General features: G+C 37.9%; 1 protein-coding gene across 1 annotated transcript; it reads left to right on the plus strand.

Annotated features, from left to right (window-relative positions):
* Window positions 1-796: 796 nt before the first annotated feature.
* LOC132111551 (chloride intracellular channel protein 4-like) lies at window positions 797-24,407 on the plus strand. Its single transcript, XM_059518950.1, has 6 exons — window positions 797-1,137; window positions 19,210-19,319; window positions 20,532-20,657; window positions 21,216-21,322; window positions 22,534-22,715; window positions 23,287-24,407. Exons 1-6 carry the CDS (start codon window positions 1,069-1,071, stop codon window positions 23,449-23,451), a joined length of 759 nt encoding a protein of 252 aa, XP_059374933.1. The 5' UTR covers window positions 797-1,068; the 3' UTR covers window positions 23,452-24,407.
* Window positions 24,408-25,138: the final 731 nt, after the last annotated feature.

Genomic DNA, 25,138 nt, shown 5'->3' on the forward strand with positions numbered 1-25,138 from the left:
GGAATACATAGGTGTTTAAGAGCTATACATGAGGTCTGTCTTTATCAATGTCCCTAGAGGACAGACTAAGCTAGGAGAGCTTTGTTTCTGGATCAGCTGTGCTTTTCTGTGCAGTGTGCTGGAAGATCATTGTTAATCACAACGGCCTTAACAGTAACACTTGCTCTTTTTAATTTTGGGTTTCTACAAGGAACTGAGAAGCCAAATCAAACTCACGATGTGTGTTAGATTAATATAATCTCTCGCTATATATTTTTTTCCACACAAGAGGACAGTTTAGAGAGCAACTATTTAACATTTGTGTCCTGCTACTTTACACCCAACTTACTGGCATAATGGTAAAACACAGAAAAGGTAACTGAATGGTCCATTGAAAACGAAATTCGATTTACTGGGATGAATCAAAACATTACAAATAAGAAAAATACTATCCAAGCCACCCAGTTGTCAGCCAAAATATTCTATACTATTATATAATTTGATCAATTATTAGGTTAAATATATTTATGAATATTTAGGGGTAAATATATCTGTGGGTAAACTCGCTTACTGAAACTGCCTTCATTTTGCTGTTACACGCATCTTTAGTAGCCGTATAACACGACTCGTACTGTACTTCTAATGCGAGTCACAACGTTTCTCTACAAATTAGCAGTAGTATAAAACAATTCAGGAAGCTGTACTGATTCTGCGCGCGCCGGACGTGTTCGGCTCGCTCGCGCCGTTCCGTTCCGTTCCGTTCCCTCTGCGCATGACATCACCGCCTTAAATACTCCAGTTGATTTTCCCGTATTTTCGTCGCCATCCAGCGTAGTAGAGGAGAAATAGCGGACGGGTTTTTTCAGTGATGTGTTTCTAGTCAGCTGGACCTCGTGGACAGAAAATGTTCATTTTATTTTTATTTTAACAGCATTTCGGTTGTTCTTGGAAAAGCCGCAGAGTGATATTTGTGCTCGAAGAACTCGGTTCGAGAAAGAGGGAGGCGTGAAGGGAAAACTTTTTTGTGCCAAGGTGAAGAAACCGAGGTTTGTTGTTGTGAACGCGTCCGTGTAAAGGCAAAAGTTGGGGATGTCTCTCTCGGTACCTCAGAATGGTGTAAAGGGGGATAACGAACCCGTCATCGAGCTTTTTGTGAAGGTAAGAGTCTGACTAAAAACTAATTTAAGAGAAGATAAAAGAGATGGTGCTCACAAAATAACGTTAGTTTGTGAACAGACGATATTTTGACTGAAAAATACACATTGTCACCTTTTGCTTTCAATATGTTTAAAAAAAATACGATAAAAGTGAATGATGATGACCGAGACCTAAACGTTCACACTGCACCTCCCAAACTACAGGCTTCTATTGTAATTGGAGTCATAATTATATTTTCTCTTGATCAATAAACTATTCACAGTCAAAGCGACCACCTCAACCCGAAGTATGTCTAAAACAATGTCATAAATTGGATTCAGCCGTTGTGTTTTGCATTAAGAGTGAATGATGACATTGTCCATGTGAATGTCAGACGGGTGGAGGCGTTTTCTCAATATCACCCAATATCTGACTATGTGCTGCTGATTTTTTTATTCTTGTGATTAAATGGAACAATAAATAAAGGGAAAGATTTTATTCCCTCAGCCAGATGCACAAAGCACGCGGGTTTAAGAAGAGGTTTCCGACAACAATGTAGCCTACGTCTGCAGTTCCCAATCCCGACTGCGGGACATCCGTCCAGTCCAGGATACAGAGTTACCCACACTTACATTAAACTGAGCCAAAAAGAGCCCAAATGTGCTCTGCAAGAGATATTTCTGTTAAGAAAGGATGTTGTATTTGATACCCTTTGAAAGGACATAACAGAGTTTTATATCTTAACCCAGAGATGGTGTTAGGATACATTTTTGTTTGTTGGTTTGGTCCTTAAGACTAAACTTTTCGTCATTTCCAACATAAACTGAAGCGAAGGAATTCAGCCCTTCCCTGGATCTTTGAGTAATCAATCTGGAATTATTCAAATTCCTTTCCATTGCTGGAACCCTGCTGTTTTCTTTCTGTCTTTTTGCCTTTCTCTTTTCTCTACCTCCAAAGGCCTTCTGCCAGGCAGAGCGGGAAAACTCCCAAAAGACTGAAAGGGGGGTGAGAAGGGAAGTGGAGGAGGGGAGGGAGTTACAGAAAGAGGAGGGGGCTCCTAACAGTGGATGTTTGGGGACTGAGATCTTTTTGGAAGTGTGCAACAAGCTCTCCTCTCCAACCCACATGATTACCAAACTCCTTGTGCATTGAAGCTCGGATGACTTTGGACCTCAGGCTTGAAATGCTGACCAGGCGTGTATGATTCCTGAGCCTTTAATTAAAGGATGCCGTCGCTGTATTAAATGGACTGTAATTAATAATTCAATGAACATTACAGCAGTTTGTCACGTTAGAAGGCACTTGTATAGGTCAGCTCTTTTTGGAAGTTGTGAAGTGACCCTACAAAACATTAGAAGAGACTCGTATTTTAATATGGGCTTTGGTTTCAAACAGATTGATTGTTAAAGACCCCAGGAAATCTGAGGAGTGCAATTTAGGGCTGCAACTAACGATTATTTTGATAATCGATTAATCTGTCGATTATTTTTACGATTAATCGGTTTATGTACTTATATTTTAGCTTTTTCCATTTTTTCCCCAAGTAAATTATTAATAAATGGTCTTTATCATTCAGCATAGATTTAAGAGATTTTAACCATTTTGCACTGTCATATCCTCATCAAAAATATACCTGGAGTTGTTTTATTGTGTTAGTAATCCTTTGTCGAACTCTTCTGCAATCAGAACACTGACCCATACTCTAGCAAATTTCACAAGGAGATTTAAAATAATGTTTTCACCATGGCAGTCCTTAGAGCTCCTAAAGTAGTTTAACATCCTGAACAAAGCTTATTAAGGAATCTTTCAGAACATATTTTCACGAAGAATAAGGATAAAACAGAATAAAATTGCAGTGCATTGTATTTTATTATTTACTGGGAAACCGCTCTATAGCTTTTGCTGTGAAATTGTAAACAATCCTTCAAAAAAAGTGCCAATGGCATGAAACCTGAATGGAACTCACAATTTAAAGTAAAATCCATCAGAAGGTTGTCCAGAAAAAAAAAATAGGACACACACAAAAAACCTGCTGTGTGAAAAAGAGCAGTGAATACTTAGAAAAAAAAGTGCATTTCAAATATCTACATTTACCTCTCTCATTCAGTCATAATTAGGCTGCACGACTGAATTTTGAACTGGTAAACAACAAACTGATCACAGAACATGTTTGTAAAGCTTTAAATGTTAACAGTTAAAAAGCAATGTTATCAGCTTTTACGACTAAACATTTGCAAACAACATTGTACTGGAGAATCTGCACAAATGAAAGTCTTAGGGGCCGTTCACAAATCGCGCCTAAAAACGCGTGGAAAACGCTAGGCGCACCGCTTTCTCCTTCTTTCCAAAGCGCTCGCACAGAAGCGCCCCTGAGGCGTCTGCCTTTGCTAAGCAACCATGACGTGCTCTCTCCTTGAAGACGCGGAAATTTCAGCAAAGGATAAATGGATTTGCAGCTCAAAAAATCAAAAAAAGTTTATTTCAAAATGGAAATCCATATACAACTATGATCAGCTGTTCCTTTCATCTTGACTGAGCTTTTAACGTTGTTACGGGAAAGGATGAAGCTGATTGGTTAGTTCTTGTCACATGACCCGCGGTGCGGTTGCGGCATTCTGAAAAGTTTAAATGTTTTTAACTCGATGCGGTGTTGGAAATAACGAACTTGAGCGCGCAAAAGACGCGATATGTGAACGTCCCCTTAAACAGTGCAGTAGAGCAGAGTTTACAGGTTACTCTTCTTTTTTTAAAGGCTCAATGTAAAGTACTCCCACATCACGCTGAATGCTGCAGACATATAGACATCATATGATGTCTATGGCTGCAGAGACGCTGCTCGGGAAGCACGTGACATAAAACAAGGCCAGCTATTGGCTATTCGCTACCTCTCCTGTTGTACTGGCTGAGTAAAACCTCCGGTGGCTCATTACTGCCACACTTTGGTCACCGCAGATTTGAAATATGCACGAAATGAGCCGCTTACGGCAAATAAAAGTTATTTAGCAACGAATCGATGACTAAATTAGTTGACAACTATTTTAATAATCGATTTTAATCGATTAAATCGATTCGTTGTTTCAGCTCTAGTGCAATTTGTGTGTATATGTATATATGAAACCTATTTTATTATTAATTGTATATGAAATAATTTAAAAGTTGTAATAAATACGTTTTGAATATAACACCATGAATATATTATAAGGATATGGTCACTTTAGAGAGCATTTGAGGGAATTTTGTCAATGTTTATAAGTACAGAAACATTTAGATGGATTCTAATTAATACTCAAAATACACGAAACTCAAATTTTTATTTCACAAGGTTTTTACAATAAAGTGTCCATCCTTCTGTCTTTCTCATGCCCTTTTTTAAGAATGCATAGTGTATCAAGTGCAGAAGAATATTGATGTGGTAACATGATCTAGTCCTCAGTGATATGGATCTCAGTTGATGCGTTTTTAATGAATGGGTTAGTCAGGAAGTTATTGTCTTTTATTGCTGGGGTTGTGATTTTAGATTCGGCTTGACCACCCAGCAGTGTTGCCTGATCATTACATAGTGAATCAGCATCAAAAATTCGAGCATGAGCAGGAATAAGAGTTCTCCTGCTGTTGTAGCTTTGATGTGGAACGGCATGAAGAGAGAGCGCAGGTCACCCTCCTTCAGCTCTGACAGACACCGCTGATATCAGATGAGCTGCAGTAACACTTGCACTGTTTGTTTAGTTTCTATGGCACCTGGGTAAAGAGGTTCATTTTATATGTTTGAAAGTGCACACACTGCAGCAGAAAGATAATGGTGACCTCTTTCCCTCCCTTTGTTGTTTTATGTCTCTCTCATTCATAATTAACAGCATGTGTGTACCACCTTTTCTTCATGCACAACATCACAGCAGGACCAGCCCCATTGTTGCCATAGAAACCAGGCAAACCTTGCCCCTGCTGGCGGCTGATAATGCAGTCATCTCCCTTCCTCCCTCCCTCTGTAGAGCTGCACCTGCTGGCCATCTTTACCACGTGGAGCTTTAGATTTTTACTTTGATTGCGCTGAAGCACTCTGCAGCTTGTGTTGGTGTACAATACAGTTCAAAAGAGTCTGAACACACTTTTTGTGTGGCTGAATCAGATCAGCGCTTGCTGGTTTAGAAGTCTTTTTTGTTTCTCTTAGCTGGCTATTTATCCTCCGTGTTCTCTAATGGATTTGAGATTGAGAGATCAGCCTCAGAGCTTTAATGGGATCAGTGTCTCTTAAATTGATGTGACTTCTCTAGAGTATGATGCAGCAGAACAAGGGTTTGCAGTTCTCATGGTTATTGAATGTTAGGCTTATTTTGGTTTTTCACAACGCACCCCTTCAATTCAACATCTGGAAGTGTGGTAAATTATAGAGATTTAGAGTAGGAAATGGAATGCATGATATGTTGATACACTTGGTTATCGGCTGAATTTTTTTTATCAGTACTGGATATTTAATTTTATAATATGTGCAAGCCTAATTTAAAAGGACTTACAAAGGCAAATATTATTATTCGTATTGCTCATGCATGCAGTTGGAGATTAAAACAAGGTATTAAAGGTTGATGTGTAACTTGTTCTTCAGCATTAATGCTACATGCCTTTAATTATGCTCAGACAATGCAACTTGAGAATTTATAATTTTCACTTGGAACACTATAAAATTGTCAAGAATCCTTTAAAGGTTGGACAGAGTCGTGTTTTGAGACCAGACTTTTGTAGAGGCTTGGCAAGTAATTTTCTTAAAATTGTATAGATCATTCATGATCTACCCAATTCTTTACCTCAGTGTCAGTACGTGGTCAAAACTAGCTCTGCAAAGTGGTAAAGTTTACTCTGAAGAAGGATATTGTCACTTAGGTGCTTTACACAGTCCAGGTGCTGATGATGCAACTGCAGTAACCCTTGCTCTGCTTTGATTGGCTCTTTAGATTAATAATTGTTTATGCTGCATGCAGAGTCAGATGACCTCAGTGTTTTGTCTCTAGTTTGATTTTTGTTTAAGCTGATGTTAGCAATTGTTCACTGCAGACTGCAGAGTTATAGTTGAATCACTGCTTATGAATTAGAGGCCATAGTTTGGCCTTTATTTTTTTTTTTTTTTTTTTTTTTAGCATTGCATGTATTTTTGAAGGAACTCTTGGCTGCTTTGACAAAAAAACAGGATGTGAAATATTTAGTTTTATCTGTTTTTGATATTCATGTGGAGTTCATAGGCTAAGACCGATTGTGCTGTAAACAGCAACATGTCTGTCAAAACCTTGAGATTAGCACAAAGCTTTGGAGAAGGATCATGGCACAGCTCAGAGTGTCCTTTCATCTCTTACAGCTTCCATTTTTAACCCAAACTAGCGGTCAGGTTTTTTTCAGTCCAATTCCAGGGTGTTAAATATGCAATTCAGTCTGTAATCCGGTGCCAAAATGGGGTCTTCCATAAACCCAGACAATTAAATGCATCCAAAGATTGGTGAGGAAATGGCTATGAATTTGTTTATGGATTGGAGAAAGTTTGTGTGTGTTCATGTTTGCATACAGACTGTAAGATAGGATTATTAGAACAGACAGACATGGAAACATTCTTGGCCTTTAGGACACCAGAGTCAAATGCCTTCACTGCATGAGATCTGTCCTTACTGAACAGCCTGAAGGACAAAAGACATGCACAAACTCTCTCACCCCCTCCTTCCCTCTCTCTTTTCGTCCTTCAGCCAGTCACGTTCACTGACTGCTCATATCTGACCAGAAAGCTGCAATGCAGTCATCTTCGTATAGTGAGCTATCGTGGTGAAGCTTCAACTTTTGTTTGGTGCTCTTTTGTGTCCTCTTGTTCTGGTTTTATGTGTGGGCATTACTTTTATTTTCAAACCAATTAAAAGTTTGTGTCTGGTGCCCCTCCTGAGTCACCCATTCTGTCTGCTGTAATAGAGTACAGTAGGAGGTTTGTGTCTATCAGATGGTTGATGTAAAATATTTTTTCACCAGGAACGCCCTTCAACTTTAATTAAATGAGAAGCTTTGTGGTTATATATGAATTATGAAATATCAATTATTTAATAATATTTAAATCACTATATAAATATTTTATATGGAAGAGTTTATATTGTACTAAGAAAACAAATTTTATTTGTAGGGCTGCACAATTCAGCCAAAGTTTTATATATATATATATATATATATATATATAGCCCTTTTTAAATATTTATTGTTCAGTATTTATTTAGAAGGTAAAGATAGCAGAAGAAGCACTAGCAAATTATTTTCAGTTGTTCTGTTGTTGTGGGGTGCATCTCATTTGTCTGTGTGCCTGCAGACTGTGTAACTTGATCCTGCATGACTGGATGCATTTGTTTGATATTATTTATGCATAACATGATGTGTGGATGTGGAGGGAGTTTAGCTTGGGCCGGATGCATAAAGGGCAAAAAAGTGATTGTGTAATTTTCAAAACTGGATTAACCATAGGTTAAATCTTCCATAAATAGCCAGTTACATGAGTCCTAAAATAGATATTATGAGTTTGTTTGTGTGTGACTAACTTTTGCATTCTTGTGCCAAGAGCATATGGAGCGGTGTCAGCACTGTCTGATTTCCTCACAGGGCTTGAACAGGATTGTGTGGATGTGCAATTGCCATTATGACATTGAATGCCACTGTACGATGACATCTGTAGCATTGCCATCATTTGAATTTCATTTTAAATGTTAAATGTAGGCAAATTTGACCAGGTTCTTCTAGCATGAGTAATTTTCTTATAGCTTTATTAACCTTCTTAGATTCTTCCCTTGATCTGCATGTGTTTAGTCTTGTCGAATCTCATAGCTGATTGGCTCTCGTCTCCTGAACAAAAAAAACTGTGTTTTTTGTTCATTTGAAAAACACTTGTTTATTCAGCTGGTGCCATATTGTGTAGTCAGTGGTGTAGGTCAGGTAAGACTCTGCATGTGTCCATTGATGTGAGCGTGCAAGTGTTGACCAATGACTGGCTGGAAGCGTGGCCATGAGTCACCAGTCTGGGGTCTGCTTTTGTGTTAGGAGGAATGTTCGCACAAACATAGTGACATGCAGGAGGTATGCATCTGGAAACATGCAGAATTCAGATGCCAACAATTTATTTTAATGTCTATATATCTTCCTCGCTTTTGCTCAAATGCTATTAAAGTGTTGTACTTTCAGCTCTCTTTAATGTGTTTTAAAATAATTATTTCATGTTCATTACAAATTAAATATGTATTTGATTACCATAAACAATTCTGAAAGTTGAAAGCTGGATATATGCATGTTTGTGCATATAAAAAAATTATATTGGGGTGAGATACAACTGAACATATAAATGAAAAATTCCATATTTCTGAAAAATCAAACCTAAAGGCAGTGTATGTATAATAAACGAAGTTGGAGCAAGAATAGAGCCCTGTGGAACACCACAAGACCGAGGAGTGGTAGAGGAAGTATTTTGTCTAGGGGTATAACGGTATGCAAAAATCACGGTTCGGTACGTACCTCTGTTTTAAAGTCACGGTTCGGTTCATTTTCGGTACAGTAAGGGAAAGAAATGCAAACATTAAACTGCAGGTTGTTTATTGCTATACACTTTTTTTTTTTTTTTTTTTTTATAATTTTTAATAAAATATAAAATAAAAAAAGAATAAGAAATACAATACTGCTGCAAAGTTCTCCACTAAAAAAACTGTCTCAAACCAATATCATATAATAAAATATAATGAAAAATATAAATAACTATGATTACAGTGCAGCATTACCAATCCCAGCTTGTAGGCCTGCTTCACCAGAACCGTGCCGTGCCTGCTTCTGTAGGTGACAGGGAGGCCGCCGACAGACCAGGCTATTGTCTTAACGACAAAAATATATATATATACTTAATGTTGAGCATAAATATAAAGCCTACTGATAAAGGACACCTTCAACAGTATTGACGGCAAAATAGACTGTTTGACAGGTGCAATATTTGAAAATCGATAATTATTAATTTATTTTTTAAATTACATTTATATCTGAATTTATGTCAAACTATAGACTTTCAAACATCAAAGTGTCATGAATTAATATGTATTTGTGTACAAAATGACATATAAACATTTTCCTATTCTATTTTGGCTGGAAACGCTTCCAACACGTTTGCGTGTCGCGTGAAAAATAGGCGTCGGTTCTATTTCTAGCATGCACACGTTTTCCGCGCGGCTCGAGCCGCGCCTGAGATGCGCTTCTCACGCAGGCAGTCTGCAAGCTCTAACCTGTTAACATGGGAGCCGAATTAAAAACGGACATGCCACGCAGCTGAGATGCTTGCGCCACGCATCCAGTGTGTAGCCGGCCTTAGAATCAGCTGCAGGTCGAGATTTCCGCTGAACGCGGAGACTTCCGCCACTTACTGTTCGTATGGAAACACGAAAATGTACTTGTGTTCCGCGCACAAAATATTGCATTCCGTCTTTCGGTACACACGTGCACCGTACCGAAAGCCCTGTACCGAAACGGTCCGGTACGAATACACGTACCGTTACACCCCTAATTTTGTCCAATACGTACACCGATCTTATGGTTGGTTAAAAAAAGACCAAAACCATTGAAGAGTAGTGCCTCACAGGCTAATACAATTTTCCAAGTGTGAGGAGTACATTGTAATCAGGTCAAAGGCTTAGCTGAGATCAAAGCTACAGCATTTCCAGAATCTGTGGTCAATAAGATGTCATTAAAATCTTTTAAAAGAGCAGATTCTGTACTATTGAAAAGTTTCATAAATATTGTTAGAAATTTGTAACAGAGTTAACACGGCTTTTTCCAGAATTTTAGACATAAATTAGAGGTTGGTCTAAAGTTGGTCAAGATGGATGTATCTGAAACAGTACAACCCAAATATTTGATTATGTGCAGTGCATTATAAAGATGATATTCTCCTGAACCTGGTAAGGGGTGTAACATTTGCGTCACACACTTGAGGAATTTGACCAATCAGAACGCACTAGATAGCTTGCCAATTAGAACACACCACACTTTTCAGAATGAGCTTTGTAAAAAAAATAAATGGACAGGTTTTAGAAAGGCGGGGCATAGAGGAGCAACAAAAATGTACAGTATGTGGAAAATGTGTTTTTTGAACCTTAAACCATGTAAACTCCTTTCATTACACAAAATATCATTCACAATTTTTTTTAAATGTATTGATCATTGATGTTCTTCCCAATCCTCTACCTCAGTGTGCGTACAGGGTAAAAACTAGCTCTGTGTCATTCAGAAATCCTTTTAATATGCTGATTTGGTACATAGGAAACATAATCTATGTTGTGTAAGGGAAACATAGGTCCTCTTTCCTGGTAAAAATAAATAAATAAACGGGTCAACTTAGCTCAAAGGGAATCATTTTAAGATTTTATAGGGAATTTGGACAGAATCACTTTTACGGCTGATCACTGAGACGGCCAGCGATTAATTGAACGAGCTGTATAACATCAACTCTGCAATGGATATTAATATCCAAAGTATAGTGAAAACACTTAATTAGCACAGTAACAAGATCCGCAGTTTAAGACCTTAACTTGTAAGCACAAAACACAAGATACTTCTCTTTTCAATATGAATAAGGCTTTATTAAATAAATCTAAGACATATAAACCAATCTAACACACACTCACACATTCACACAAGTTGCAGGAAGATAAAAAAAATTAGGAAAGAATGAGTTTAAGATAATGAAAATGTGAAATCCCAAGTTTACAGCAATACTTGAAATTGCGTAGACATGAACAGCCATCAATCACTTAATTAACCCCTGTATTGAGTTCCTCAATGAGGTTAAAATTAGATAGCTATACCAGTTATCTGAATTGCCTGTGTAAAGGGGGTTCCCTTTTTTGTAATTGAAAAGGGGGTTTCCCGAGGTTTCTGATTGGCCGGAAGTTCAATAGTCGTTGAAGTGATGTCTTGGGAAGCCCGTGGTTGGAAGTTGTCTGAAGACACGGAGCTGTGGGCTGGTTTTAGTTTTAGGTGGGCACTCCAGGTCAGACTGTGAGACACTGCGTTACAAAACTCAGAACACGAAACACTCAATGGAAAAGAAAAGAAGAGAAGTAAAGTTTGACATGACTAGGTGGTGTTTCTTCTCATTGTGCCTAAATAGCAGCAGGCGTGCAGGCCGAAGCACGCTGGAACAGCGCTCGAAGAACGCTATAAGTGATGACTAAAAGCAATAAAAAAAAAAAATAGAAATACATGAAATCATAGAGTGTCTGACGTGATCATCATTTGAAAAATAAATGTTTCAGTTGGTTTCTTTCAAATGGGATATCCTTCTTTCTCCCTGAGACTGTATGTCCTATTCTTTCTCTTTCTCTTTCTCCTTCCTTTTTCCCTCCTTCCTTATAAGGTAACATCATGGTCAGATCGTGCAAAAGGGGCTGGAGAATGAGCACATTGTGATTGTGAAGAGTTTGACTGTTTGGAGTTCTAAATTTAGTCTGCTAGGCACTACCCCTCGGCCCCACCTCCACACTGACACACACGTCTCTGTCCTGTGGGAATCTCACAGTGTGGCCTAACAAGGGAGGGCTGAAAGAGAGCTGGAGTGAGAGTTGCTGTGCCATGAGACTGTGTGTTTAAGATGACTCCACCTTCATGCATTCAGATTGAGTTGCCCTCTGTGATGTCTTCAGAGCTTTGCTGGAAGAGATGAGATCACTCACAGAGACCACAGATCGGATGTAGATGGTGACATTCTCTGCAGCTACTGCACCATGACTCACTGTCTCTACTGGACAGCTGTATGTGCTTCTACTTTGAGTTAAAATCCTTCATCTGCCCTAGACAGTGTATCAGAGTTTATTAAAAACACTTTGCATCCAACTGAGCTTGATATAAAAGAGAGCGTGACATAACTTTGTTCAGCATGTTCACAAACTTATCTGGAAACCTTTTGATGATACTTAAGATAAACCCTGATTACATTTATTTGCTTTGAAAATGTGTTCTAAATAGGGATTTAAAAAGTTTAATGTAACTGTATTTTTATATTACACACTATCATTCAAAACTTAAAAAAATATACATTTTATCTGTGAATAAAGTGACCGTTTAAGTGACAGTTACCTTTGTTTTGAATAAATGGGGTTTATCAAAGAATCCTGAAAAATGTATTGTTATGCAAAAACCTTTTAAGCAGCACAGCTGTTTTCAACATTGATGGCAATAAATGTGACCTGTATTGACAGTTGCAATGAGCAAACTTTCAAAAAATAGTTTTTACATTCATTAAAAGACCTTCAGAATTATCTGTTTTGTTGGAATCAGATGAAAAATGGCTGAACTACACCCGTTTGTTGATAGTCATCAAAGTCAATTTTGAGAAAAATCGAGTCCGTTTTCTGAAGGCTCCAAAAGAAAATCGCAGAGCAAAGTTGCATCTTTTCCTGCAGTTCTTTTCTTAATAATAATTACTGTATTAATAATTGCAATATAGCCATTTTATTTTCTTTATTATAAATAACAGATGCAAAAAAAAACCAGTAGAACAAATATAAGAGAGAATTTTACATTATAAGCAAAAGCATTCGAGTAAGAAAAACAAATAATCCAATGTAAAAATCCCTTTAGTCTATCATTTTCAAATAAATTGATTTATTAAAACTTCAAGAGCAGTTAAATCCAGAGCAGCAAGTAATTCCCTCTTCTCTTTTATTGTTAGATTAACATTGAGGTGGCCTATATTAAGACCTAGTGTAATGCACGGATCTAATATAATGTTACACATCAGATGTTCTTCCCCAACAGTCATATGACGCGATTTAAATTTTTCCTTTCTCTTTTGGAGTGTTACAAGCTCTTGGTGCATAAAGAAGATCTGTAAAGTTGCAAAGACTAAAGTCTCAAATCTAAAGAAATATTCTTTTATAAAAGTTAAGAGTCAATCACACCTCACAAAACGGCTCATTCTAACGCCCCCACATCTCTACGTCACTATGTGTGAAGATTTGCATAACGCCACCCAGATGTTCACGCAAAGAAAAAAGGCATATCTTTTATTCTCGTTATAGTATTGTTGTTCCCGCCGGCGCCATGTCGTATAGACGCTGTGTGTTTCATGGTGAAAGCAAAACTACTTTGTTTGGCCTTCCAAAAGAGGACGATATCCGCTGCTTCATGCCTGGAGCTGATCCGTGCTGGTCGCTGAGGAAATACATCAAATTTGCACCGTGGACGAAGCGGAGTCCAGCCCAGGGTCATCACATGTGGTTGCCGCAAGCCCAAAGGACTTTCCTTTATAGAATCCGCCGGCCGCCCCATTCTCAAGCCCACACAAATTGATTGGCCAATCACAACGCACTGGATAGCTGGCCAATCGGAGCACACCTCGCTTTTCAGACCGAGGAGCCTTGTAAAGATTGACACGTTTCAGAAGGCAGGGCATTGAGGAACAATAATGTACAGTATATGGAAAATAATGTTTTTTTTAACCTTAAACTGCATTAACACATTTCATTACACCAAATAAAGGTATTTTTAGCAGCATTAAATGACCCTTTAAGACATAACCAATTATCTTTGCGTGAATACTTAAATAATTCTGTAATTCTGTATATTATGCATTGGATGACCGTCAGCGTGAAAAGCAAGTGGAGAAAAGGTACTCCTCTCCGAAACATACAAATAAAGGTAATTAAACATTTAAAATTATTGTTTGGAGCATTGGGATCACTAGATGAGGGCGTAATATACTCATTTTTGTGAAAACCTCAAAATCTACTAAAAATCTAAATATTTCACTCTCTTTGCCTGTAGCGCAAAATTAGCCCATGCGTAATGACTCATTTTGCCAGCACGGGTCACAAATGTTTCTTCAGCACCAAATAAGCTTTAGAATGATTTTTGAAGGAACATGTGACACTGAACACTGGAGCAATGGCTGTTGAATATTTAGCTTTGCCATCACAGGAATAAACTATGTTTTCAAATATTTAAATAGAAAACAGTTCTTTTACACTTCAATTATATTTCACAATATTTTTTTACTGTTTTTTTTTTCTGTCAATAAATGCATTGATACGCAAACGATATTGTCTGTATATATAAAAAATATGTAGTACTTATGTACATTTGTAAATTGTTTTAACAATTGTTTCATTTTATTCAATCAGGGAAAAAAAAAGATATGCAGGGACTGAATCATCATACTAAACATTCAACAGACTGTTAATTCAGTCTCTGGTGGGTAGGTTTTCCAAGGTTTTTTTCGAGGTTGCTGTATTGCCATATAAGGTACACATCCTGTCCTTCACTGTCTTAGACTGCCATCTGTTTTTCCCTTTTTTTTCTTTTGGATGCACCCAGTGTGTTTTTAAGAGGTGTTCAACAAAAGGGTTCTGTTTGTGTATGGGGAGTCATCCATATGGATCTGCGAATGCGAGACTGAATAGAGAGTTGTGTATGGAGGGCAACATCTATGGAAATCAGACTCCCAAACACATTGCTGCTGTTCTTTTTTTGACCGTGGGCATCTTTCAAATGTCATTTCCTTTTTTAAGGGGGCAACATCAGTTCTGTACAAAATTGGCTGATAAAAACACACCGCACAGATGTTTCATTGTCTTTAGATCTGAGTGGTGTGTTGTGTACCTAGTTATTTTAGTCAGATTGAATGGGTTTTAATGTAAGACTGGACATGTGAGCAGCTGTATGAGAGGAAATTCTTACCCTCAGACGACGTCACGAAACCCTCACTCAACACCCATTGCCGGACATTTCTGGAATATATTCTGCTCCCCTCCCCACCATCCTCAGAGGCCTTACAGAGGAGAATGTGAGTGAGAAGTGGAGTAGAAAAACAAAAATGGGAGAAATTAAGACAGAAGGGGGCTTATGTAAACCGGAGAGAATCCTCTCTAGTTTGTGAAAGCCCACCTGCTGCTGCCACACTTTTGTTCTTGTCATGCTTTTTGTCGTCTTATGGCTTTGCTATAGGCTATATAAAGTTGTAGTCCGTAAATAAGCTTCTTTTATCATATTTGATTCAAAAGTACCTGGAGTTGGTTTATAATCAGTTAATAATTAAATCCATATTCTCTTAAATTGATTTGAGTTTTTCTCTCTGTATCTCTCATTAATACAAACAATTGTTCTTATTATTAAACCTCTTTGTGTAAAAAGAGGCTGTTTGCTGTCTGCTAAATGGAGCAGATGAGTAAAAACACCATGGGGAATCCACAGCTGTGGTGACCTGCAGGCTATTAGTACTGCAGCAAGAAAACAGTACCAACACTATCCTCCGTTTGTAGCCTCTGTGATAAACCATTTCTACTTTATCAATTTATTTCACGTTCTCTAAATTTGAATGGGTTTGTCTTTAGACAAACGGAGCCTATGATTCCGATGTTTGTAGAAAATAAATCACTTAAGCATGATGAATGATTATTGCTAAGTCAGCAGTTTTTCCATTATTTTGTCATTATCCAGCATCATTAAATAGCGTCAGTACTCCAGTGATCAGTCACTCAGGAATGCTTTGATATTTTACCTGTAATATGTAGAGAATGGGGTGGCATATATATAAATATTATTAATAATTTTTTTTAATACATTTATTTTTTTCAGAACTTGTCACTTTCAATTTGATGTTACAAGACTTATTTAGCAGCACAGCTTTCTGTTCTGTTTTCAACATTGATTATAATAAGAAATGTTTTTTTGATCACCAAATCTGCATATTCAAATGTCTAAAAGGATCATGTGATACTGAAGACTGGAGTGATGACTGCTGAAAAACAGAAAAAATAAAAATCAAAGGAATTATTTAAAAATGTATCAAAATAGAAAACCGTTATTACAAACTATAATAAAATTAAACAGTATCACCATTTTTGATTAAATGAAGCCTTGATGATGAATATAAGCAACAGTAATAATCCTATTTCTATGCTTTTCTTATTTTTCTTATATCCTTCTGTATAATTTTAGGTTTGTAAAATAGCCTTTGTCTAGAGTACAGCTCTACAGATTTTCTCAACCAACTTTGAGTTATTGCTTGTCAACTGGTATTAAAGGACTTCATAATTTATATTTGTTTGGGGTGTAGACAGTATATGCATTATGCAGAGAAATAAGGATTTAATTTCAATCAAAGCTTAATTTCTGTTGAAGTTTTTAGGTACACATTGTAAGCACAAAGCGAAGCAGCTTTTTTTTAAAGCAATATTTTGTAAGGTATTTTTTATTTATTTATTTTTTTCACAGTTCTTGGCTGCGTTTTTGTGTAACAGGTTGTTTTGTGTGGTCTATTGTCAGCACTAATAGGCTGAACTCCACAGGACAGAAACTACATTTGTGTGTCTCTATGGAAACTGTTGTCCTGACCCTGTGAGACAGACTCTTCCCATACCCTCTTACAGTGACCATCTTTCATTGGGTAAAATCCAGAAGTCACTGAATCATCTTGAGTCATTAAATCTCTGACTCTTACTCCCCTTCTTGAATAATGCCCATTTTCTTTCCCAGAATGACAGTAGTTTTATTTTGAGTATGTGAGTGAATGAATGTATGTAAAGGGGCACCAGCACATTTTAACAAGAGAAGCCACTAAAAATGAACCCTGAGTCAACTGCAGAAAGACCCGCTACAATGATCAAAGCTTTTGTTTACCACGGAGAGAGAGGAAAGTGTATGAACAAGAGATCCCAGCAGGGTGCCTGGACGGGGGAGAGATGGAGGAAGAATGAAAGAGCACGAGAGAGTGAACTCTCTAGAACAAAGTCTTCTGTTCTTTACTGGGCTGCTGGATTCTGTTCAGTGTGCGAAACCAGATAACACGAGAGCTAACAACAATGCACCGCTGAGGGAAAAAGCTGATTCAGATATCAGTGCTTCTCTGTTAGGTTTATTGAACTCTGAGAATGTGCTAGAATCCAGAACAGACCATTTATGATTGTGTAATGTCTTCCTTAAATGGTACAGAATGGGTTTCATACAATAAAAGGTAATGATTTCATCTTATTGTTGTCTTAATGATATTTTCTCCCTAGCTTTGTTCCAAAACCCGCCTCTATGCCTACTGCCTAAATAGGAAACTGCCTCAGGACTTTTCATTTGAGATTTGTAACGCTTTACACGAAATGCACAGGAAGCTTGACTCTCAGATGATTTTAATATAGGCATTATAGAGAAGAATAATGCAGTTCGCTTAAGCATACATTATTATTATTATTATTATTTTTTTTTTTTTTTTTTTTTTAAGTAAACGGGGTTTTCTCATATAAATGCTGTTCTTGTATAATTTTTATTCATCTGAGAAAATGATGGTAGTTTGGCCAAAACAAGCTATTTTAGAAGGTAGCACAAAGAAGTCTGTCTATTTTTGCATCAAGCGTTCTTTTAAAATGCTCCCTATGGGGCAGCTCAATAGGTTTTGGTACAGAACACCGGTTTCTGTCTGGTCAGGTCAGTCTCACTGTCAGCTCATAGCTTAATTAGCTGAATCTAAATAGCTGAAACGCACAGGAACATCTCTATTATTCTCTGAGTTATAAGCATCTTGTTACTGGAGATCAGTGGAGGGCTAATGGAGAGATGGTCTGTTTTGTGTGTTTGGTTTTCAGCCGAGAGATGCGGTGGAGGAGGATGGTGATATCTCCACTGTGGAATTCATGTCTTTCAAAAAATGTTCACACATACACTTGCTGTCCTAGCACTTCAGAAAGTGGCGTTATAAATTTTTAAATTGCTAAAGAATTAATTTACATACAAACGTGCTTTGAATGTTTTAAAGAGGCACTCCACCAATTCCCTAATTAAAAAAGAAATAAGTCCATAATAGGACAGGCTCACATAAAATCACACAGCTAGCCAAATTTTATTCTCTTCAGTACTCCACTGTTGTACATTTTAACTAACTGAATAAATGTATGCTCTGTATATAGATGTGTATATAGTCAGGTTTACTTTTTTCAGGATCTCTGGATGGTCTTCAGGATTAAATTCCCCCTATTATGCCATTTTGGAAGTCTCCTACAATAGGATTGCATGCAAAAAACGTATTTGTTTTCTCAAAATATGCATTTAATATCACCCAATTTTCCAGCGATTCTCTAACGATTCATCCGAAGCAGTTCTAAGATTCAGTCTCTCTAAAACCGTCGTTTTCGTGAGCCTACTTTGCACAGATTGGTCAGATGGCCCACTCTGTTGTGATTGGTGTACCGCGTACAATGCATGTCGGAAATGCCCATTGCCATAGTTCTGTATTTTGAACGATAGACAGTTTAAACCTCTATTATTTATCATACTTAACAGGTGATTCAGTGGAGCCTGCTGGTCCAAATTAACTGGGTACTGAGCCATTTTTCAAGAGCAAACGGTTTGTGAATCCCACTGTGAACTCCCAGAGATTAGAAAAGTAAAGACATGTTTGTGGGTAGGGTCAAGTTGTTCACAGCCGGCCAACATAGAACATGGGTGGGAATTATGCAAATGTGTTACCTTGTGATGTGTAGCCGTCATGGAAGTGGGATTCGACTCATTTAGGCTGTACAGCGTCGATTCTTTATTTTGGGAAATCATAACCATTTATAATGCACTTTCGGCTTTACAACTTTGCAGATCGTTTACATTCACATACATTAAACACTGCATGAAAGGCAATATTGGAAATGGCATAATAGGGGCACTTTAAAAGAACACTGTGTTCATGTACACTTTTGTAGCTTTCAGTGCCCAGTGGGTTATGACAGATTTATGGAAAGTGGAAATGGCCGACATGTTTTTAAGAGCTTGCTTTCTGCTCTTAATGTTGGTTTTGTGTTTTGAAGTTGGGTCAATTTGAGATGTTAGTCTTGTCAAATAAATCTCAGTAAGGTGAAGTGATTCTTTGTCCGTTATCTTTCTTGATGTGGTTTAGTTGTTTTCTTTGGCTGTAATCTGATATATACTCTCTCAGTGATGGTACAGAGTTGTACGGTAATAACCCTGTGATTGCAAAATGTTTGCTGCTATTCTAGCAGCTGATGTGGAGCAACATGTTGGAATGATGACAGTTTTACTGATTTCTCAAGTCAGATTAACATATTTTTCTTTCTCTTCCAGGCGGGCAGTGATGGAGAGAGTATTGGCAACTGTCCATTTTCTCAGCGTCTCTTCATGATCCTGTGGCTGAAGGGAGTGGTCTTCAATGTCACCACTGTGGATCTTAAGAGGTCTGTGTGAATGGTCTTGGTTATAGTTTGTGAGCAGAATTTCCCTTAAAAGTGACTTAAATCTGACAACCTTTCATGGGGACATAAAATATGGTCTTTGTTTGGAAAACAAAAAAACAGTTTTTTTTGGTGTCTTTTAGATAGCAAATAATGTGGGCATAGTGTGTGTGTGTGTGTATTGGTGAATCTCATTTTCAGCCATCTCATATTAATTTTCATTATCAGTCTTAGGCATTCGCAGTTGTCTGTGATGGTGTGTGTGAGCGTGTTTAAGTATTTCACTGAGGAATTTAAGACACTAGTGTGACAGTGAGGCAGCAGTGACGCTTTATTTTGCGCCCAGGTGCCAATATTGCAAGATTCCTTTTATGTTGATCTCTCTTTTTTTTTTAAATCTTACTGACACAGTATATGCTCAAATATATTCACATCAATCTATGATGTGTGTGTGTGAGAGAGAGAGAGAGAGGTTAAATGATTATTTGAAGAGAGCTTCCACACCTGTATCCACATCTGGTGTTCAGTCAGTGTTTTATGAGGCTGTACCAGAGACAGTGATGAGCTCAGTTTATGACCCTAACATGAAATCAAGTGAAACTTGAGTGACTATTGAGTCATCAATTATTTTTCTTTCTTTCTTTCTCTCTCTCTCTCTCTCTCTCTTTGCAGGCTTTATTTGCTTGCCTTCCTGTTACTTTCTCATTTCTTACCTTTTCCTTCTTGCCACCAAAAGGGATAGGGTGCTCATGCCAGAGGTGTGAGGTTATTTCCTGTTGTTGTAGTTTTGAAAGATCAGAGTGTTCCTGAATGCAAAGCCTCATGGGACACATACCCCCTCTGTTCCTGAACCCTCAAGTGTTGTCAGATTTCACATCGGTCTTCCTTTGTGGATATCCAGGAACATCTTCATTTGGGGAAAAAAAAATATTCTTGTAGAAGAATATTTTAGAGGTAGGATTAGTATTTACCCTACTGGTTTTGTAAAAAGCTAAATGTGTGGGTGTGTTGGGCTGTGAGTGCTCTGGAAAACCCCTGTATTGTGCCACCGTGTGCAGCCCCTAAGGTCATCTTCTCACCTTGTATTCTAAAGAAAAAAAAAATCATTACATTGCTTTGGGCTCTGCCATGCTTTCTTTTTGCAGTTTTTAGTCATGCTTTTTTTTTTTTTTTTGGTCATTTTATAATTTATAAATGATCATTTTATAATTATAGAAAACCTGCTGATCTGCAGAATCTGGCCCCAGGAACGCACCCTCCCTTTATCACCTTTAATGGAGAGGTCAAGACCGATGTCAACAAGATTGAAGAGTTCCTAGAGGATGTACTCTGCCCTCCAAAGTAAGTCAAAGAGTGTGTTTGTGTATTTAATGGTGCTTTTCCAAAGCATGGTACGGCACGGTACGGCTCAGTTCGGTTCACTTTTGGGGGGTTTTCTACTGGGGACAGTACCTGGTACTTTTTTCTAGTACCACCTCAGTTGAGGTTCAAAGTGATCCATAACGGTGACGTGTAAACTCTTCTGATCACAGATTTGCCGGAGAAAATTGTCACTACCTGCGTCACTGAACTTGACACAAACACAACAAAACTGCTAGATTTAAATCAGCACAGCCAGCAAAGAAGTACTGCTGAAGAAATACAGACATTCCTCTTATTGATAGCAGAGGAGTGGATCCACCGAGAGCTTGATGGGGGCGGTGCGGAATGAATTTTTTAAAACTCTAACGACTCAAATGTGAATAATCCCACCCACTAGATACTAAACTGCAGTGTTAACGCGAACCGTCCTGTACCATACTGAGCTGTGCCGAGCCAAGTTGTACCTCGCAATGAAAAAAAACATAAGTGTCACACAACAAAAGATTTTATTTGATGGATGTGTGTTTGTATACTCAGGTACTCTAAACTTAGTGCCAGACACCCAGAATCCAACACTGCAGGGATGGATATATTTGCCAAGTTCTCTGCCTTCATTAAGAATTCCAAACCTGATGCCAACGAGGGTAACCAGAAAGATTTCACTCTTTCACCTCCATACAAAAGACCAAATGTACATTGTTCAGTGGAATAATCACACATTTGATGAGCTGTTTAACAGTACAAACACTTTTTATTGCTCTAGTTTGAAAGATTAGACCTGGTTATGGTTGTCTTGTCTCACATTGTGTATTAACATGCTTTAGTGCTGTAGGCAGGGCTACAATTAGATCAAATTCCATACTAAATACTGTTACCTGCAATTAAGTTTTTGAAAGAAGAGCGCCTATACTTTTATCAGAAGGTGTTGAACTGTTGTCAAAATGATAAATACACTAGGAATTTGCTTTTGATGCAATGCTGCACAATCTCAAAGACTCCTCAGCTCAATAAGAGTTTGGCAGTGACCCTGAACATAAACTATCTTCAAGAGTCTCCACCCTAGTAAAATGTTGACTGTGGGTGATAACAGCCATTTTCATTCCAGTTGGAGTCTGTCAATATTGTCTCAAGGCTAGCAGACAGCGCTGTTTACAGGAGAAATGGCCAGGCTATATGTACCACCTCTCACGGAGAGCAAACTTGCTTTAGCATTTTAGTTTGCACACCTGAGTGTTCCCCTTTCCTTTTTGTTCTGGTGGGAATTCTTGTATTTTTTTATTTGAAAGTTTAGAGCTAAGTTGGTGAATTGTAAGGATCTGCTTTTTATCTGAGTGTGATTTATGCCCTTGTGTGGCAGTTAAGCAGAAGTGCAGCCAAACACTACAATTATATTTTGCCACTGTTTCCCTCTAGAGGGCAGATTATATGCTTTTTAAAGGGATAGTTCACTCTCAAATTAAATTTTGCTATGTTTTAGCTTACCTCAAGGACATCCAAGATGTAGGTTTTTTTGTTTCCGCAGTATTTCCCATTTTGATATTTTTAGGTCAAACCGTTCTTGTCTGTGACTCATATAATGGAGGTCTATGGTCACCACCTCAAAGAGCATGCACAGAGGAGTCCAAATTAAACAATTCCCCATCATAAGTACACAGTGATGACCTAAGACACGAAACGAGAGGTTTGTGTAAGAAAACAAACAGTATTTATATCGTTTTTACCTCTTGTACACAACCACGTCCAACTGATCTGAGTGCGCGCGCGCTCTGGCTTAGTCTGCGCAAGCGCGGAAAGCGCCTGAAGTGATCTCTCGCGCAGGAATGTTTTTTTTTTATTTTTTATCTGGTATTGACAGGTTTGGAGAGGGGACTGCTGAAGACCTTGCAGAAGTTGGATGAGTACCTGTGCTCTCCTCTGCCAGATGAGATCGACCACAACAGTATGGAGGAAGTGAAGGCCTCCACACGCAGTTTCCTAGATGGTGAAGAGATGACCCTGGCTGACTGCAACCTGCTGCCCAAACTCCACATTGTTAAGGTAACATGCCATACAGGCCATCCTACTGTATGCTGCAGATTGGAGAGAATTTGATACTATTATTTTGGGCTTAAAGTGATCTATTAATATTTGACCTGTGCTGGCAAAATGAATCAGAATGCACACAGGCTAATTTTGAGCTATAGGCAAAAATAATATTTTTAGTCTATTTTGAGGTTTTCACAAAAATGAGTTTAAGTCCTCGTCTAGTGATCCCAATGCTCCAAATAATAATTTTAGATGTTTAATTATCTTTATTTGTATGTTTTCTGAGAGGAATACCTTGTCTCAGCTCCTTTCTCATGCTGACTGTCATCCAGAGCGTGCACATGATATACAGAATTACAGTATTTAAGTATGTCTTAAGTGAACGCTTGGGGAACTGTTGGGGGAAAAACATCTGATGTGTAACATTATATTAGATCCAAGCATTACAGTAGGTCTTAATATAGGCTGCCTCATTAATGTTAATCTAACAATAAGAGAAGAGGGAATCACTTGCTGCTCTGGATTACATGACGAACTGAGTAGAAAGATGTTCCAATAATTTTTTGTCACTTTTGTCTTGCAGGTAGTGGCAAAGAAGTACAGAGGCTTTGAGATCCCTAAAGACATGACAGGCGTCTGGAGATACCTGAACAATGCCTACAAGCGTGAGGAGTTCACCAACACGTGTGCCAGTGACAAGGAGATTGAGATCGCCTACGCTGATGTAGCAAAGCGGCTTGTCAAATAATGGCTCAAAATCTCCTCCGCTCCCTGCGCTGGGACTGTTTATTTTCATCACACGAGAAAGAAAAAAAAAAAACAAGATATGGACTCCTTTTTTTTCCTTCTCTTTTATTTTGATTAAATACCCCAATGCATGACCCCCCCCCCCACCCCGATTCCAGCTCTTCAGGACATTCAGTCATTTTCAGTGTGGCCGAAAGGCTGTTTTCACACTTTTTTTGTTCATTTTTTTTCATTCTTTTTAAAGCAGGAGGTGCCAGACACTGTCAGTGTATCGATGGCTAATAGTGTGTGAGCATGTGACTCACGCATCTATATTCCTCTCACCCACACTATGTAGCAATAAGAGTGGGTTCACCAGCTTTTTGTTTTATTATGGATTTAAAATATGAAAGATGCTTTTTCTAAGCTTGCAAAGCCAACAGCTATGAAAGTTTTTTTTTGTTTTGTTATTGTTGTATCTATCTAAATGCATTTGAACAGTGTTGAAAGCTCCAGTGTTTATTTTCAGTGAGTTTTAGAGAGTGAAGCACTTTGAACACACAACGTCTCAAAAGACCCTTTATTGAAGTTTGAAATGAAGTGTATATTGACTTGCATTGATATCAGAAGGCTGACACTTAAATATGAAGTTCATATCATACACAATGGTCATCAGTTGTTTGCAAAAATGGCACCTTACATATCGTGTCAATTTGCAACACCTGTGTGGCCTTTTGATGAAGGAAAGACTTCTTTAAAAGAAACTTTAGATACTATAGATCTGCCTTATTCACTCTAGATTCATTATTTTACATCAAGAGTGCTGCACCATCATAACTGCGTTCCATGGCATGAATCACCTGTGTATAGAACTACATCACCTGCACATCACATGAAGTTTCCTTAACAATTTGAATAGTAACAAAATGGGATTTTCTATCTTTCTTTCTTTTTAAATAAATGGTTTAAATGGACAAAGAGCTTCTCATTCAAATAAGTTGAATTGTTTTTAAGATGTGGTGCTATCAAAAGAAGGATGACTATTTAGACAGAAAAATGGCTTCATAGCCTTACCAAGATAGTTTACCATTTTTGATTAAAGACTCTGAGTAAAATACTGAATTTTATGTTGATACAGCATTGAATGAAAGCTTGTAGTCTCTGATTTGGAAAAATATTTTAATGAAAGTAATAAATGAAAGAAACCGGTTGCCATATGTTTTTTTCCAATTTTTTTTGTGATGGAGAATTATAAATATTGTTTTTGGTTTTCAGAAATGAGCATGCAAGTTATATACATTCATTAACTGAATGTAGAAGAATGACACTGACTTGTAATGAGTGATACATCTGGCCTTACACATTTTCCCAAGGTAGCAAAAAATTAAATGTTAAGCTTTGAGTTAACACTCAAATAGAAGACTGAAGGACAAAGAAAGCCATTAAAAGAGAGAAAGTGAGAGTAAAATGAATTGACACATATATCTGTGCTGTCGGAAGTGAGTGAGTAGCTGCCCTGTGGGAACAGAAAACGGGAAGAATGTGTTGCAGAGGGGCTTGTTTTCTTTTTTCCTCTCCTGTTTATTCTGATCCATTAATGGAGTGGATGGTTGAGTGAAAATGTAGGGATAATTATGTTTTAGTTTTTTTGTCCGATTCAGTTCACAGACTAGACCATCATTGGCACACTTAGGAAGTTGGACCAGGGC

The sequence above is a fragment of the Carassius carassius genome, chromosome 31, assembly GCF_963082965.1.
Source record: "Carassius carassius chromosome 31, fCarCar2.1, whole genome shotgun sequence".
Taxonomy (NCBI): Eukaryota; Metazoa; Chordata; class Actinopteri; order Cypriniformes; family Cyprinidae; genus Carassius; species Carassius carassius.

Bases quoted from the DNA above. Each gene is read 5' to 3' on its own strand.
- LOC132111551 (XM_059518950.1), top strand. From the start codon at position 1,069: ATGTCTCTCTCGGTACCTCAGAATGGTGTAAAGGGGGATAACGAACCC. The intron at 19,320-20,531 runs GTCTGTGTGAAT...TTATAATTATAG, and splicing joins ACCACTGTGGATCTTAAGAG to AAAACCTGCTGATCTGCAGA. The intron at 20,658-21,215 runs GTAAGTCAAAGA...TTGTATACTCAG, and splicing joins GATGTACTCTGCCCTCCAAA to GTACTCTAAACTTAGTGCCA.